At 35.0% G+C, this 18,937-nt stretch overlaps 1 protein-coding gene across 1 annotated transcript in view; it reads left to right on the forward strand.

Annotated features, from left to right (window-relative positions):
• The window catches only part of CNBD1 (cyclic nucleotide binding domain containing 1), a 396,422-nt gene that overhangs the window by 225,901 nt on the left and 151,584 nt on the right, over positions 1–18,937 (forward strand). The window contains 1 exon segment of the mRNA XM_090284915.1: positions 17,878–18,023. Within this exon segment, the coding sequence (XP_090141041.1) occupies positions 17,878–18,023 (146 nt within the window).

Genomic DNA, 18,937 nt, shown 5'->3' on the forward strand with positions numbered 1-18,937 from the left:
TGGCCAGCATGTCCACACCCTAACAAGGAGTAATATTCATTTAAACATCTTAACAGTGACAACTGGGATCACATTCAATTTCCATGTAAGTTTATATTTTAGTATTCAAGGTAAAATTAATTCCAATAAAAAATTCTTGACCATGCCACTTCTCTTGACACTAATTTGAGAAAATTTGGCACATCAATGCCCATGTGTGTATTTGTTTTGTGTGTTGCATGTAAGGCAGTTTTGTCTTCCTAGAATGTACTCAAAATTAAAGAAAAATTGACATTGTATTTCAGTTAATATTTTGATTGCTCACTATAAATCAGGTACCATGTTAAAATGTTTTATACATTATGGCTCATATTCTACTTAAACTTAATAGGTTTTAATATTAACCATGGGGCTTAGTTTAAAAGTATTTTGCAATTCCACTATTCAAAATGAAGGAGATAGGTCTTATTATATGTGAAAAAAAAAAGATTTTAGCTGATTGTAATCTTAGTACATGCTATCTACTAATGTAATCCCAAGAAAATTAATATATAGCTGTATTAATAGTATAACAACTGGAAGACAAGAAATTCTAATGTAGGTCAGATTCACTGGAAATGTATTCACTTTTGGTTGTGTGTTGCAAGCCCATAGAGATGAAGGTAATCATTCATAATGGTGAGTAGCTCAAAAGCCATATCATGTGACAAACAGTTCAAGGAACTTGGGAAGTTAACTGGAGACAAGAATGAACAGGAGTAGTATAACAGTTGGTACTAAGGCCTCTTAACACAGGGACTATATTCCTGGAAAGGGTATGTTGATTGACTCCATGCTGTAAGGGTTGTAAAAGCAACCTACATATAAATATCCAATTGCCCAAGTACAATTTATGGTAAAGACCATGAATTTTCTTTTGTTACATACGTTTAAATTCATTTTCAATTACAGTTCACATTCAATATTATTCTGTATTAGTTTCAGATGTACAGCAAAGTTGTTAGAAAATCACTTGGCTGGACATATACTGATCCCATTGTTAATGACTTTAGTCCTTGTGCAATCCACATCTCTGTGACTGTTCTGCAACTACCAGTTTGTACTGCTTAATCCTCTCACCTTTTTCACCCAGCCCTCGAACTCTCCTCCCTTCTGACAGCTATTGGGCTGTTCTCTGTATCTATGAGTCTGTTTCTATTTTGTTTGTTTGTTTACATTGTTTATTAGATTTCACATATAAGTAAAATCATATGGTATTTGTCTTTTTCTGACTGCATAATTTCACTAGGTCCATCCATGCTGTTGGAAAAGGTAAGATTTCCTTCTTTACAGCTAAGTAGTATTCCATTGTGTAAATGTACCACAGCTTTTTTTATCCACTCATCTACTGTTGGTCACTTGGGCTTCTTCCAAATCTTGGCTATTGTAAATAACACTGCAACAAACATAGGGGGTGCATATATTTTTTCAAATTAGTATTTCAAGTTTCTTTAAATATATTCCTAGGAAAGACTTTTATTTTTACATTTTGGGGAAACTCTACACTATTTTCTACAGTGGTTGCACCAATATGCATTCCCACGAATAGTGTATGAGTGTTCCCATTTCTCCGCATCCTCATCTGCAGTAATTCTTGGTTGGTTTATTGATAATAAGCATTCTGACAGGTGTGAGATTTTAATTTGCATTCCCCTGGTTAGTGATGTTGAGCAACTTTTCATATCTATTGGCTCTCTGTATGTCTTCCTTGGAGAAGTGTCTATTTAGGTTTTCTTCCCACTTTTTAATTGAGTTCTTTGTTTTTCTAATATAGAGTTGTCTGAGTTCTTCATAAAGTTTGGACATGAACCCCTTATCATATTTATTATTAGAGAATATTTTCTCCTGTTCAGTAGGTAAGACCATGAATTTTCCAGGGCTCTGCATTACAGTGGCATCTTAACTCTAGATGAAGTATCCATATGTTTAAGCAGTTGGTTCTGGGTTCTGTTCACTTACACAGTTTATTGTATAGCTTTATGATGAGATTGTATCAACTAACAACTTTATACTTGATATCTGATAAAGTTCTCAAATTTTGTTCTTTAATTGTGAGAGTCATAACTATTTTTATCCCTTGAATCTCCATATAAAGTTTAAAATCAAATAATAAATTTCTAAAACAGAAGATTTGGGAATTTGATTAGGATTCTATAATAAGTATCTTGATTTTAGAAAAACTGATATTTCTCAATATTGATCTCCCAACTCATGAATAAATTTATCCTTCTATTTACTTAATTCCTACAAAAATTCTCTCAATTATGTTTGTAGTATTTTTATGAAAGGACTTAATATTTTTTGTTATAATTACTTGTGGGAGTTTCATATTTTGATGCCATTATAAATGTTATCTTTTAAAAAATTGTATTTTATTTACTTAATGCTACTACATGGAAATATGATTGCTTTTGGTATATTGAACTCATATCCTGAACCCTGTTAAAGTCACTTGTTAATTCAAATACTTTATCTGTAACTCTCTGGTTTTTCCTACACATAATCTTATTATCTCTGAAGGTTGAGAATTTTTTCTATTCTTTCTAATCTTTATACCATTTCCTCATAGTATTATTACTTCATTGGGTTTTATTTTCAGTAAAATGTTGCTCTTGTATACAAGTTTGAGGACCTCCCCCACTTCATGTGATGTTTATCACAGAAGTTAGTGTAGTGATTGTTACCCAAATTACTAATATCTGCTTTTAAATCAATTATCTATCATTTCCTATTTAAACTCTCGTATACTTTTTTCTCCTATCTTGTATTCTTTGGGATATTATTTATTATGTGATTTTGCAATATGTTAGCTTGAAAATTAATACATTATTTTATCTTTTTTGTTTGTTTCTCTAGAAATCACCACAAGTATCTTTGGTTGTCAAAGTATAATGTTAATTGATACTTTTATTCTCTTCCAAGGGAGGGAAATGGCCTTAGGACACTTAAATTCTCATCCTGAATTACATTTGATTTTTGTGTACATTAATTTCTCTGTATTTTAAGCTCCAAAAGATGCTATTATTTTAAATAGTTGATATTAATTTTTTATAGCCCTTTACTCTTCTACTCACATATCCAACTTTATTTGTCTGCAGAACACCTTTGTAGTATTTTTAAGTGACAAACATCCATTTTTTGTTTGTTTGTTTGAAAATGTTATGACATATTCACTTTTAAAGGCCATTTTCTTTGAAATGGATTTCTAGATTCTGATGGAGTGTAGGTATGTTTCTTATTACTTATTCTGTGTTGTTTTCCCTGGGCTTTTTTAAACCTTAGGCTTGCTGTCTTTATCTTATTTTATTATTATTATTCTATTACAGTTGTCCCAATTTTCCCCCCTTTGCCTTTCTCCACCCAGCTCACCCCCTGCTCCCACAGTATTGCTTCAGTAAAAACAGGAATTATCTACTCAAAATTTGCTCTGTTCCATTCACTCATCTTTTGTAGCAGCAATTATATATATGTTAGATTTTCCCAACTGTCCTTGTATGTCACCTGATATAGTTTTCATTCTTACTTCTTACTTCAAACTTAATATATGACCTTATATTTTTAAAATTTGCCTCTTTAAAATGTGTCTCCACTGAGGTACTTATTATTTCTTTGTGCAATTCTTTTCATGCCTGATAATATACTTTGTATTTTCATTCCAGGAGAATGTTCCTCACTAGTAAGGAATTGAAATAATCATTCACAAATAAAAGAGACTACTTTGACCTAAGAATAGTTATTAACTGAGTTTTACTCAGAAGTAATTATCCAAAAATACTGAGTAGCTGTTTATCCTAACAAAAGCTACAAATAATCTCTTCCATAGCTTTAGCAAACTAGACTTTGAAAATACATTAAGCATCCTGAGGTGTGAACAAGTAATCATCTGTTTTTCAGTATTCAATTGCTTTTTTAAATTGCATGTGTGATTCTGACCTTCAATATAAAGCAAGCATTACTTATTGGGTTACCCAAGCAGTTGGGGAAGCTCTGGAGATGGATGTTATGTTACTCATCACATTCTGACACAGTTCTTGGTTAACTCACAAATGACTTGCACATGGGGGGACATTTAAAATGTATTTTTAATAAATAAGTATAATAAAGTTTTAAATAATATATTCTTAAAATGATTAGAAGAAATTATTGTTATTATTTTTTACTTTGAGTTGGCTAAGAGATTTGACAAGGAAATATTGATTGCTTTTCCATTTTAACCTAATTTAATCTTCACAACAAACCTTTGAGGTCAGCTTTATATTAAAAATCATAAGAAGACTGAAGTTCTAGGTGATAATTTACCAAGTTGTCAATATTCATATGTGCTCACTTTATGTGTGCTCAGGATTTTAGTCTGGGCCTGTCTAGTTAATTTTATCTGTCTTAATAAGATAATTTCATTTTTTTTTAGAACTAAGCAGGGCATCAATGAATAAGTACATCTATAAAGTTAAATCAGAGTGAAAAGATAATTTTAGGTTTGATATTTAACACACATTAAAATGTAGTTAAAGAATCTGTCAGTAAAGTTATTTTTTCTATCTTTTCTCATTAGTTTCTTCCTCCTCCATAGCCTCTCTCAGCCAGAAGGCCGCTCATGTTTTGGAAGGATCTAAATTTATAACCTTCAAGTTGGTGGAGCCCTGTATTTCCTAGGTTAACCCAAGACTCTCCCACTGCATATGTCTGTTCTGTGTGTGGCAATGAAGTCTCAGCTGTGTTCACTACTGGGACTCAGATGTTCCTGAGTGTGCTTAACACCTTCTTGGAATAGGTTCATCTATCATTATTTGTGTGAGATATTGAAGAATTTTTTGGTAAAACAATAAACACTAATTCTAAAAATAAAAGGACTTAGGCAAGACAGTCTTATTGGTAAGAACTGGGGATTTCCGAGAATGGCATGATGCATATTGTTCAGGTGTGTCTTCTCACTCAGACCCTCAAAAACTCATATATGGTTTATATGGAGATGGCTACAAGTGATGGTGGTGGTGGTGGTGGTAGTAGTGGTGGAGTGTGTATAAGTGAGGGAGGAAGAGTTCTAATAAAATTTACAAGAGTTGTTCCAATAAAGCTTTTTAAGACTTAAATTATGAACACTGTAATTGTACTATCTCTCAAAGCATAGATTTATCAAATGTTTGTTTTCTTTCTTTCTATTTTACATCTCAGATATCTAATTTGAAGTTCTTATTTTTTGGAATAATTGAAACCAAGCATCTCTCTCCCTCTCCCTCTCCTTCTCTCTCACTTTCTCTCTTTCACTCTTGCTTGCTCTTTCTCTCTCTCTCAAGCTGGCTACAGTGTCTTTTCTTTTTTTTTTTTTTTGTTAACTAGCCATTTTATAGAACCTGATTTTGTCCTTAGAACTTCTCCAAAGAATTATTTTTAATTTGAAAAATTAAGTAAAGTACATAACTTAAAAGAGCATTAATGTAGAGGTCAAAAATTATCACCAGAGTGAAACAGCAAGGTAATCACTACTCACATTAAACAATAGAACATTACCAGCATCCCAGAGTGCTATTCTTAACCTTCTATATCATTATATACTCCCTGTCCTCCCAAGGTAATCAATTTCTTGATTTTTAATATGATAGATTAATTTTGCATTTTTAAAATTCCTCATTTAAAAGAAATCATACAGAGTGATTCTTTGGTGTGTGGCTTCTTTCATTCAACACTTTATATGATTCACCCATATTGATGTATGTAGCTGTAAATAAGTTATTTATGCATTTTTATTATTGTCCTTTGTGTGAATAGGCCACAATATTTTATAAATTCTATCCTTGGAGGTTAATTAGATCATTTCCATCTAGGGCTATTATGAAGAATAAAGCAACAAGGATTCTCTATTTCGGTGCTCCTATTTTGGGTGCATATATGTTTACCAGTGTTATATCTTCTTGATGGATTGTTCCCTTAAGTATTATGAAATGCTCTTCTTTGTCTCTTTCTATGGCCTTTGCTGTGAAATCTGTTTTGTCTGATATAAGCATTGCTACCCCAGCTTTTTCTTTATGTCCATTTGCTTGGAATACTTTTTCCATCCCTTCACTTTCAGTCTGTGTATATCTTTTGTTTTGAGGTGTGTCTCTTGTAGACAGCATATGTGGGTCATGTTTTCACATTTATTCTGCTACCCTATGTCTTTTGATTGGAGCATTTAATTCATTTACATTTAAGGTTATTATTGACAGCTATTTATTAGTTTAACTTTGTACCTGTGTTCCTCTCCCTCTTTCTTTTTCTTCTTTTTCTTAAAACATTCCCTTTAGCATCTCTTGCAATGCTGGTTTGGTAAAGATGTATTCTTTTATTCTTCCTTTCTCTGGGAAACTCCTTATTTTACCTTCCATTTTGAAAGAGATACTGCTGGGTAGAATATTCTTCATTGTAGTCCCTTGTTTTTCATTGCTTGAAATATCTTTTGCCATTCCCTTCCAGCTTATAGTGTTTTTGTTGATAAAATTAGTTGATACCCTTATCAGAGCTCTCTTGTATGTTATTTGCTCTTTTTTCTCTTTCTGCTTTTAGTATCCCCTCTTTGTCTTTGAATGCTTCCATTTTAATTATGATGTTCCTTGTAGTGGGCCTTTTTGAATTCATCTTTATTGGGATCCTCTGTGCTTCCTGGACTTGCATGACTTTTTCTCTTATCAAGGTAGAAAATTTTTCTGTCATTACTTTTTCAATCAGGTTTTCTATCCCATGCTCCTCTTCTTCACCTTCTTGTATCCCTATGATTCAAATATTTTTTTGTTTCATGCTCTCCAGTAGTTCTCTTACACCCTCTTCCTTCTTTTTAAATACTTTTTTTCATTTTGTTGTATTTTCTGGGAATTTTTTTCTACATTGTCCTCTAACTCACTAATCCAATTTTCTGCTTCATGTAGCCTCCTTTTGATTGCTTCTACTGTGTTCTTCAGTTCAGAAATTGTATTTTTTATTTCTTCCTGGTTCTTATTACTAGTTTCTATGTTCTTTTTATGCTGGTGTAGTTCTCTGTAAGTTCCTTATAGCTTCCCTGGAGTTCTTTGTAGTTTCCCTGGAGTTATTTGTAATTCCCCTGGAGTTTGTTGTAGTTCTCTCTGATTTTGTCAAGTTCATTGAGCTTCCTTATAACCATTCTTTTGAATTCCATGTCTGATAGTTTGCTTACCTCTGTTTATCTAGCTCTCTTACTGGGGTTTCCTCTTTTCCATTTATTGGGGGTTGTTTATGTGTCTCCCTATGTTGGATGCTTCTTGTTTGTTTTTGTTTCTTAGATTTGCCTGCTTTGATTTCCCACCTTTGTGGTATGAGATTCTGTATTGGAGACCCGAGGGATTCAGTTGTGCAGTCTCTTTGATCTCCTGAGATTGATGCTCTTGGGATGCCCTTTATGCCGTTTGTTTAAGCTGTCTGGTTGTATTTTAGTTACTCTTTGTTGCATCCTTGCCTTTGGCTAGTTGATTGAGAGTCACTCTGCCCACCTTGTCTTGAGTTCTTTCGTGGAGATACTGTTAAAACACAAACACACAACCCAGGCAAGAAACTCATACCCTCCAAAATATCTTCCACCCACATCCACACTATCAGCAGCAAGTGAGCTGACATTAATATAAATATAAAGGGGTTAAGACTATTATATTATAGGAAAAACAGGTAAGAGTTATTTTAAATGAAAGAAAAGTGATTTTTGATAGGGAATATGGTAGAGTAATAATAGTAGCAAGTATGGTCAAGGCTCTGCAAGACAGTAAATAGTATTCACATTGTATGTTAAAAAAAGGATGGAAGAGTGCAGAATGAAGTGAGAAAGTGGAAGTGTATAGTATTAGGTTTACGTAGAAGTTACATGCTATATGTTTAGTGCTAGAGGGAGAATAAACAAAGCAGACAAACAAAAAATAAAGAATAAAAAAGAAGAATAAGAGAAAGAGAAGGTAGGAAACAGCTTAAAGAAAGAGTTTTTCCCCAGTATAACCTTTGGGTGCTGTCTTCTTATTCTGGATCCACCCCTAATCAAAATTCCATGGGTTTCAAATTATTTCTGGCAGGCTGGCTGGCTGTCAGGAGATCTAGCTGGATTCTGAGGCTGCTATTCTCTTGCTTGTGGGTCTGCTGTAGCTCTCTGCTGTGAGCTGCACTTAGTTGAGTCCCCTCCCTTCTGGTCCTGTGGCACCCTCCAGCCCTCCAGCCCTCCTCAGGCTTGTCTATCAATGCTGTTCTGCTGGTGAGCCAGTGTGCATGCCAATAGTCCCTGCCCATCCTCAGGTCCTGTCCCCGATCTTCCTCCAAAAAAGTCTCTGTGTTGCCTCAGGTGCAGCACTGGCCTGTGTCCCCGCCTATATGTCTGAATATGCCACTTGCCTGCCTGGGGCCCTACCGAGTCTGAAGTTCTGCCACAGCTTTTCTGTATGGGCCCCTCTCCCTGGCTCAGTTCTACTTTTTTGCTTGGTGGAACCTTGGTGCAAGCGCCCAGGGTGAAGAGTTGCCAGCCCAGGGTTGCCAGCCCAGGGAGTCCCCACCTAGACTCAGTTCATATAGTTTCTTACAGTCCAGGCTGTTCACTGTCTTCCCACAGCTCCAGCTGTTTCAACCAAACCTTCTCGCTGACTCCCTCTGGGACTTTGCTGGTCCCAACACCTATGGCAGGGGGAAGCTTCCAAGCAGATTCTGTTTAATGAGCTGATCAGCAGCTGCCCATTTTGGGTGCAGTGCGGAAGAGGTATCAGGCTGGGAAGCCCAGCAACTCTGTTTGGAGAGTTTGGGCTGAGCTTTCAGTCCTCTCTCATGCCACTTCCACACTCCCTTCCCTGTTCACCCTATCTGAAATCTGCACTCACTCCACTCTGTGTTTGTACTCCAAGGTTTTCCATGATGGAAGCAAGCAGACAACACTGCTACCTACTCCATCGCCATCTACCTGCTGAGTTTTGCCATTTTAATTATGATGTGTCTTTGGGCCTCTTTGGGTTCATCTTGATAGCAACCCTCTGTGCTTCCTGGACTTGTGTGACTTTTTCTTTCATCAAACTAAGGAAGTTTTCTGTCATTATTTTTTCAAGCAGATTTTCTATACTTTGCTCCTCTTCTTCTCCTTTTGGTATTCCTATGGTACAGATATTATTACATTTCATGTTGTCCTGCAGCTCTCTTGAAACTTCTTCATTCTTTTTCAGTCTTTTTTCATTTTGTTGGACTGTCTGGGACTTTTTTTCTACACTTTCTTCCAGCTTGCTAATAAATCCTCTTTTTCACCTAACCTGCTTTTAGTTTTTTTCTACTGCATTTTTCAATTCAGATATTGTACTATTCATTTCCTCCTGCCTCTTATTGATATTTTTATGTCCTTTTTTCATGCTGGTGCCTTTTCAAGTAAGTTTCTTGTAGCTTCATTGGAGTTATATTTAGCTCTCTCTGATCTCATTGAGCTTCCTTATAACCATTCTTTGAACTCAATATCTGATAATTTTTTTTGCCTCAATTTCATTGAGCAGTCTTTCTGGGAATTCTACCTTTCCTTTCAAGTGGTGGCTGTTTCTTTGTCTTTCCATTTGGGTGACTTCTTGTTTTTCTGCATATTAGATTGTTCCACTTTGCCCCCTTGTCTTATGGTATTACCTTCATTAGGGGGCCTGTGAGGTTCTGTGGTGCAATTCCTTTGAGTTTCTGAACTTGATGCTCTTGGGATGCCATTTATTTGGGCTATATGATTGCAATTGTGGTTTGGGTGTTGTTGGATTTTCTTTGGTGTGTCTTTCCCCTCAGCTGGCTGACTGAGATTCACTTTGCTTACAGTATCTGTATACAGTTGTACAGATGATGCAATAACAAAACTGAACAGCCCAGGAAACAAACCCTCATCTGCAAAAATAACCCCACCCACAACCACACTATCAGCTGCAAATAAGCCAAATTTAATAATGATATAGAGAGATTGAGACTATTAAAAAAAGGCAAAACAAATATGAGATGACTAACTGAGAGAAAAGTGATTTTTCAAAGGTAGAGGGAGGAAGAATAATAAGAGGGAATAGAGACAAGGCAAAGAAAAAAGTAAAGTAAAATTAAAATTGTAAGTAAAAATGGGTGGAGGGAAGATGTAATAGAGTAGGAGAAGTGTATATTATTGGGTTTAAACTGAAATTTAATAAGTTAAATATATATAACTGAATACACACTTATATGTGTGGTTGGAGAAAAAGAAGGGAAAACAAAAACAAAAAATTATATAGAGAGAAATGGTTTGGAGAGAGTCCACCATGAAGTATGGAGTAAGAAAGAAGAGATCCACTGGGAAACCTGCCTGGAAAACACAGTAGCATGGCTGATGAGGCTGGAGTTGTGGGGACCCAGCTAACCAAGCATGGATTGGTGAGAGATGCCTATAACGCTGAACTGTGAACAGGATTACTGAGCCATGAACTTCTGTTTTTCTGAAAGATAGTCATGATTCTTGCTCCCCAGAAGAACTGATAAATATTACATGAGGGAACTGAAGTTCATGAACATTAGGATATCATAGGAAGGCAGCGGTAGTTTCAAAATCCTGCCAATGGCTTGGAGCTTCTCCATCATCCTCTGAGAAACTGAATAAAATATATAATTTATGGACAAAGCTTGAATGTCATCATGTAGCAGAACTTTTAAGAGTTCCTGTTGTCAGAGATCCAATATGGTGGAGGACTAAGTGAAAGCTACAATAATCCCTTCCCAGCACCAATCTGGAATTACAACTTAATTATGGAGAAATCACCTGGAATAACCAACTGAACACTAGTTGGTGAGAAACCTATAACCATGGACAGACAGAAGAAACCACTTCATCACAATTTGACTGGTAGGGAGAGTGGAGGTGATGCAATAGTGCTGGCTGGACCCCCACAGGTGGAAGCTGAAGGTAGAGAGAAATATTTCAGTGGCCAGAAGGTTCCCGCAGAGAAGTGAGAGGTATAAACACCAAACTGGGCTCCCTAGCCTACAGCATCAGAGCCAAAAGTAAACCAGATAACATCCAGCTGTGAAGAGCAAAAAGAAGAATTTTGTTTTGTTTTGTTATTTGCCATCCTGAGAGGGAGGGCTGAAGGCACAGAGTGATTCTAAAAGTGGTAAAACACAAAATTTCATTGACACCCACTTGCCCTGAGCTCTGGCAGAGAGAGGGCAGAGTGGACTTGAGACACTTGTGGAGAGTTTGGGGTGCTAGCTTTGGGGAGAGAACTGAGGGAGCAGCTGACATGACCCAGTGTTGACTCACCCCTCATATTGCAAGAGCCATCTTGCTCAAGCAAACCACTCCCCTCCAAGTGGCATCAGCTTGAAGGGAAGCAATAGCCCACCTGCAGGAATCACTATGCCCCAGTGAGCAGTGCTTAAGCCTGACTGCTGATTATAGAGTGACTAGATTAACAACCAAAGAATATAGCTGTAGACAGTAGAGCACTGGTAGTCTCAAACAGCCTGCTTAGCCCCATACTGGAAAATGATCTGATGTCACTAGGTGCATATCCAAGAAGAGAAGAAAGTTATAAATAACAAATACTACTGAGACTAATTCCTTTCAGTCTTCTTCATGAGTTATTTTCTTTACTGCATAGCTTTTTAACACCCAATTCTTGTCCTCCTAGTTTGTGCATTTTGTTACTAGTTTTTATGCTATAGTTTATTTCAAATATCATATTTTGCTCCTCCCTTCCCTTACCCCATTTTACCTTCTTATTTCCTCTTATTTTCATTTTAAGTTCTATTTTCTTTATTGCTATGACTTATTTACATTTTAAGCTCTTACTATTTCTCACCTCTCCAACCTCTAAAAACAATTTTTCTTGTCATGAATTATCTTAAATTCTTTTTCTCATTTATAAAATACACTTATTCTCTCTCCATCATGATCAGTCTTGGATAATTGGTTGTGGATATGGTGGTAGTTGTGGCATGTCAGCAATTTTATCCATAGATCTTCACTATTTTGGTATTTCAAACTTTAAATCTTATTATCTTCCTCTTCTACTCCATTTGTACTTTACTCCAAACCTTTCGGTCTTTTATTTTAAATTTGTATTTTTCCCTGTCTCAGCCTGGTTTTCATTCTTCACTTTTAATATGCCTATCCCTATATCATCTCAAAATCACTTCCCTTTCATCTATACATCTATTAAGCTTTTCTTGCTTTCTTTTTTCCTCTTATTCCCATCTCCCTACATTGATCTTAGTTTATTGGTTGTCAATGGTACTGTGGTGAAACTTTTCTCTAATTTAGTTCCTGTTCCTCCTCCTGCTCCCCTCCTCCTCCTGCTCCCCTCCTCCTCCTTCTCCTCCTCCTCCTCCTTCTTCTCTTTGTTTTTGTTTGTTCTCCCTCTCTCTCTCTCTCTCTCTCTATCTATCTATCTATCTATATATATATATATATAGCTTCTGCTCAAATCTTTTTTTTTTCAAATCTAATACTATACACTTCTTCTCTCTTCATTCTGCCTTCTTCCCTCCTTTTTATATACAATATAAATTTTATTTTCTTTCTCTCATTGCCTTGGCCCTTCTCACTACTCTTCTTGCTCCTCCCTCTCACCTTTCAACAATCATTTTACTTTCAGTTAATCATCTCTTATCTGTTTTTTTCTTTTTTATAATGGTCTTAATCTCTTTACAGCTCTATTAATACTGGATCATCTGCTGTTCACAGTATGATTGTGGGTGGGGATTATCTTTGTGGGTGTGGGTTTCTTGCCCAAGTGTAGAAGGAATAAAAAGCAGGCTAGATGAAGCAGAGAATTGTATCAGCAAGCTGGAAACTAAAGCAGAAAAAAAAATTTCCAGATGGTGTAACAAAACAAAAAAAGACTGAAAAAGAATGAAGAGGTTTTAAGAGAGCTGCAGAACAACATGAAACATAATAATATTCTTATGTTAGGGATAACAGAAGGAGAATAAGAGGAGCAAGGGATAGAAAACTTGTCTGAAAAAGTAATGACAGAAAACTTCCCTAAATAGATGAGAGAAAAAGTCATGCAAGTCCAGGAAGCACAGTGAGTCCAAATGAAGATGAATCCAAAGAGGTTTACTCTCAGACACATCATAATTAAAATGGCAAAACTCAAAGACAAAAAATGAATCCTAAAGACAGCAAAAGAAAAACAGCTAATAATATACATGGGAACTCCATTAAGACTATCTGCTGATTTCTCAACAGAAACACTAAAGTCCTAAAGGGAATGACAAAAAATATTCCAAGCAATGAAAAGTATAGGCATACAACCAAGACTATTCTACTCAGCAAGGCTCTCACTCAAAATGGAAGGTATAATAAGGAGTTTCCCAGGGAAAAGAAGGCTAAAAGAATACATTTCCACAAAACCAGCATTTCAAGAGATGCTAAAGGAACTGCTTGAAGAACATGAAGAAAAAGAGAAGAACACATGTACAAAGGGAAAAAACATAAGTGAATAAGTACCTATGAATAATAACCTTATATGTAAAGTAACTAAATGTTCCAATCATAAGACATAGGGTAGCAGAATGGATAAGAAAACATGACCCTCATATATGGTGTCTATAAGAGACCCATCTGAGAACAAAAGATTTATACAGACTGAAAGTGATGGGATGGAAAAAAATATTTCAAGCAAACATACTTAAAAAAAAAGGCCTTGGTAGCAATAGTTATATAAGACAAAATAGGTTTCACAACAAATGCCATAAAAATAGACCAAAAATTACATATCATAATACTTACAGGAAGAGTTTATCAAGAAATCATAATCTTCATAAACATATATGTACCCAACATAGGGGCACCCAAATTTATAAGGAAAATCTTGGAGGACTTTAAGAAGGGTATAGACAGCAACACACATACTCCATTGTCAACAATGGACAAACCTTCCAAGCAAAGAAACAACAAGGATATTATGGCATTGAACAACTCTAGATTAAATAGACTTCACTGATATATATAGAACCTTTCACACCAAAAAATCAAAATATACATTTGTTTCAAGTATACATGGAACATTTTCAAAGATAGACCACATGCTAGGACCAAAAACAAGCCTCAACAAATTCAAGAAAATTAAAATTATATCAGGCATCGTCTCAGATCACAATGGCTTGAAACTGGAAACCAACCTCAAGGAAAAATCTCAAAAGCATTCAAACTCAGGGAGAATGAATAACATGCTATTAAATAACAACTGGGTTAACAAAGGGATCAAGAAAGAAATAAAAATGTTTCTGGAAACAAATGAAACTGAACATACCATAACTCAAAACCTATGGAACATAGTGAAGGCAATCCTGAGAGGGAAGTTGACAGCAATACTGGCTAACCTAAAAAGAATAAAATTTCAAATAAACAACCTAACCCTACATTTATGAGAACTATAAAAACAACAACAAACAAAGCCCAGAGCAAGGAAGAAGGAAATGATCAAGATCAGAGCAGAATTAAATGACATAGAGACTAGAAGAACAATTCAAATGATCAATAAATCCAGGAGTTAGTTATTTGAAAAGATAAATGAAATGGACACGTTTTTAATAAGACTCATAAAGAAAAAGGAATGACCCAAATAAAACCAGGAATGAAAGAGAGGAAATACAGGTATGTCCTGTATAACATGGTACTTCTATAACACGGTTTTGCTCTAACATTATTAGAGAATTGGGGAAAACTCACATATAACATGAAATTAGGGAAACCCCCATAAAATACTGAATGTGATATAAGCTTTTAAGAGCAAAAATTAACTCATTTAAGATTTTTCATTTGAGTGTGTATGTCGTTTCAGATTTGCCTATAGAATTTTAAAATTAATCAGAGCCAGCAGAAAACAGGATGGATGCAATAGTAGAACTTGCTAAGTCTTTAGGAAGGGAAAGTTTTGATGATATGACTGTAGAATATATCCAAGAATTGCTGATAGAAGAAGAAACTGATGAAACAATTTTGGTGAAAATGACATCTGGGATGTGCCAAGATAATTTAGGGGATGATAACACTGATTAAAACAAAGAAGTTAAACAGTTTACTCTAAAAAGCATTAAAAAAAGCCTAGACTAAGCCAAACAGTTAGAGTCACATTTCTTAAATGAAGAGCCTTATACAGAAAGGAGCACAAAGTTGAAGAGAGAACTTCAAAAGTGCTTAGTATCAGATAATAAAATTTATAAAGATCTCTCAGCTAAAAGCAAGAAATCTAAAATAACAGAATTTTTGCAGAAAGTAGAGCATAGAAATCAAGATCATTCTGAAGAAAGTATAGAGGATGAGGATATCTTGTCAGAAATAAAATGCATTCGGTTGATGGAGCTTAATAGTGATGAAGAAAACATTACTTAATTCATGTTAATATGTAATACTTTTGATTCTAATTGCTTTAATAAAGATATTTTTCTTAATTATAAAAATATAATCTTTTTTTAATTTTTGGAACTTAACACCGCTTTTTGTACTAGTTCTTTGTTTTATATAACATGGATTCTCATAACATGACATTTGTTAGGAACCTAACAACTGTGTTATATGGGGGTTACCTGTAAAGACAAGTTTTCAGAACTATATATCTTAATTTACCACCCCCCCAAAAATGGTGATAATAAGAGGTTAGATGGGGTAAGTTACGGTCCATCTACTTCTTTATGGTCCAAACAAGGCATTCCAAATATTTGAAAGTTTTTGAGTGTAGGAAAGGCAGAAGGAAGATGGAAATAGAAATTTATTAGAAACAGTATTTCCAGAGTAATTTAGTTAATTATAGAAAATGTTTTGCATGTTTAGTCAGAACATGTAAATTATAATGATACTGAGCTATAATTTTTGAGTGAATTGCAGACTTTAAACATTATTTCTTCTAACCTCTTTTGTTAGCAGTGTTTTTATCAAATATTTTTTATTGTTTCCACCACCAATGGTCATATGCACTTCCCCAACACCTTTTCATTAGGCCTTTGAAATATATATTGACCTTGAGATCTGAAGGAGTTATGGGTATTGCGTAGATGAGAGGATTTAAGGTTCTATGTGACAAGTCAGAGAAAGATAAATACCATCTGATCTCACTTATATGGGAACCTAAGGAGCAAAATAAACTGATGAACAAAACAGAAACAAAGGCATAGATACATGGATCAAACTGACAGCTGTCAGAGAGGAGGGGTGTGTGGAGGCTGGATGAAAGAAGATGAAGAGACTAATTAAAAAATATATGTATATATATGACTGTGTGTGTATATATATATATATATATATAGACACAGACAACAATGTGGTCATAGCCAGAGGGAAAGGGGTGTAGGGATAGGTGGAGATGGGAAAAGAGGCAGGGGGAAGATGGGGACAGAAAGAGACTTTGCTTTGGGTTATGGGCACATGCAACATGCAGATGATGTTTTGTTGAGTTATATACTTGAAACCTGTATTGTTTTGTGAACCAATGTCACCCCAATAAATTCAATTAAAAAATGATTCTATGTGGAGTGTAGGACTTCCAGAATGACAAAGTGGAATTTGTATATATTAGCTCCTTCAAAAAAGCACTAAAATTCTGACAAAAATTGTCAAAATAATTTTTAAGAACTCTGAAAATTAATCAAATGCTTGAGACAATATGAGGAACCATATATTTAAGAAAAATGATGGATGTGTGGGAAGAAGATTAGGGTTTATAGTTTTTGTCCTGACCTACTTTACTTCTCTTTTTCTAGTTCTGTGATAGTCTTGAAACCAGTACCATTGCATCACTGGAGGGGCAGACTGGTTAGAGCTCCTCAATATTGCCTCAGTGTGACTTGTCTGACAGCTTTTTGGAAAAGCCCCATTCATAACATATTGTTGTTGTTTGAACCTGGGGAGTAGGGGGAAGCATATATCTAGAGTTACCACATTATATTATCTAAGATGTTTGGTTCTCAAAAACAATTGTGAAACATGTAGGAAAGAGGCAGTCAACAGCCAATGATGTCCTCAGGAATTCAATATTGATTTTTAGTAGATAAAGATTTTAAAGTAAACTATTATGAATAGATTCAAAGAAATAAAGGAAACCATGTCTAACAAATTAAAAGAAAGCATGACATCACAGTCTATCAGCAAAAGTTGGGGGACATATTACCTTAGGCATTTAATAAATTTCTGACCAGTAATTAGATGGCCACAGAGTAAAACAAACAGAGTCAGGTAGTTGCACCCTAGAGAGAATACAGACTATGAAGTTAAAGCATGATAATGTCTCATCACAAAAAAATAATATTAATGATATATAAACTGAGAAAAGAAAAATAAAGTCAAGTACAGATTTGGAGTTGAAAACTACAATGGCTGAATTAAAAAGAAAATCACTAGAGGGGACCAGCAACATATTTGAACTGGCAGAAAGAGGGTTCAGCAAACTTGCAGATACATCAGCTAAGAATATTCACTCAAAGAAACAGAAAGAGAAAAAATAAACAATATAGAGTCTCAGATACATGTGGAACCAACAAGTGTGCCCACAGAAACATGGGTATCCAAGAAGGAAAGGGGGAAGGAAAGGGGTAGATAATATTTGAAAAAAAGAATGGCCAACAAATTCTCATTTTGATGAAAAACATCATCTACCCATCCAAGCTCAATAAACTCCAAGTAGAGAAATAACAAAAGATGGAATCTAATAAGTGAAGTGCTGAGTTTTCTATAAAAAGAAGGTATAGGTAACTTCCTGAAATTCATGGAGGTGCATCTTAATGTTGGGAAAAAAATGACAGGTATCCCTAAGCAATCCTTAAATAAAAAGAAAATACAAATTTGAGAGCTCAAAAATCAAGAATATTTTTATTTGCTTCTTTGTGTTTATGCTATAGTCTCTTAATTTACAATCTTTTTATTTCTTAAAGGCCCACTCATAGGACACTGCATGAACACAACACTGTGTGGAAGATGCTGAAAACGATTCCAGATTTAACTTCTCAGCTAACAGATGACCACCTGAAAACACTTAGTAAAAATGTCATTTCTGAAACCTGGGTAAAAGGCAGCATAGGTAACAGACTCTCTAGAGATATATTTGGCAAGATCACATGAATGTCATTATTTTGAGTTCTCTGTTAATTATAATATGCATAATTTAACTTGACATGTTAAAATGTTCCGCTTAGATGTATTTCATTTGTAAGGTTATAAGTAATTAAATGAATTACATTTCCCATTTTAGCACTTATGCTTTAAAGATATACACTATAGTTTCTCCACCTAGAGTACACATCAGAATCACCCAGAAGACTCACTCAAACATACTACTGTGTTTAACTCCTAAAGTTTCTTTCTATCAGCTTAGGATGGGGCTTAATTTGCATGTCTAGTAACATTCTGGGTGATGCTACCAGTCTAGGGACCACACTTTGAAAGCCACTCATGGATATGTACATTTCATAATAATATAGGCTTGGTTTTCATAGTTAAGAAAAGAAGTGGTCAAAGCGACAATTTGACCAATCCAGGCACTAATCAGATATTTGGGGGAAAAAACCCTACAGAAAGATTTTAGTTTCCAAAGATTAATTTCTAGTCCCTTTTCCAAGGGTATGTTGTATACTTTAATAGAGGTATTTTATATTTTAATATGGAGCAGCATACAAATTGACACACACAGAGTCACACACACCTAAACCAACAGAGTGCAGTATCAATTCTTGTGTGTTTATTAAGTACCTACTAGAAAAGAGAAACTAAATTTACTTGGTACATTTTTTGTGTGTCAGGGATCTTCCTTTTTTAGCCATCACAATAACAAATAAATATAGATTGTTCTCTACAGATGAGGACCCTAAAGAACAAAATATCATGCACAACATTCCTGCTTAGACTCAGATTTCAAACGCACCTTGGCCTTAATGCTTAACACACTCTTGGTCCATAATGCTACTGGTTTGATGAAGTGGTGCATCAGGGTCATGA

The sequence above is a fragment of the Furipterus horrens genome, unplaced genomic scaffold (assembly GCF_987537825.1).
Source record: "Furipterus horrens unplaced genomic scaffold, mFurHor1.1.pri manual_scaffold_7, whole genome shotgun sequence".
Classification (NCBI taxonomy): Eukaryota; Metazoa; Chordata; class Mammalia; order Chiroptera; family Furipteridae; genus Furipterus; species Furipterus horrens.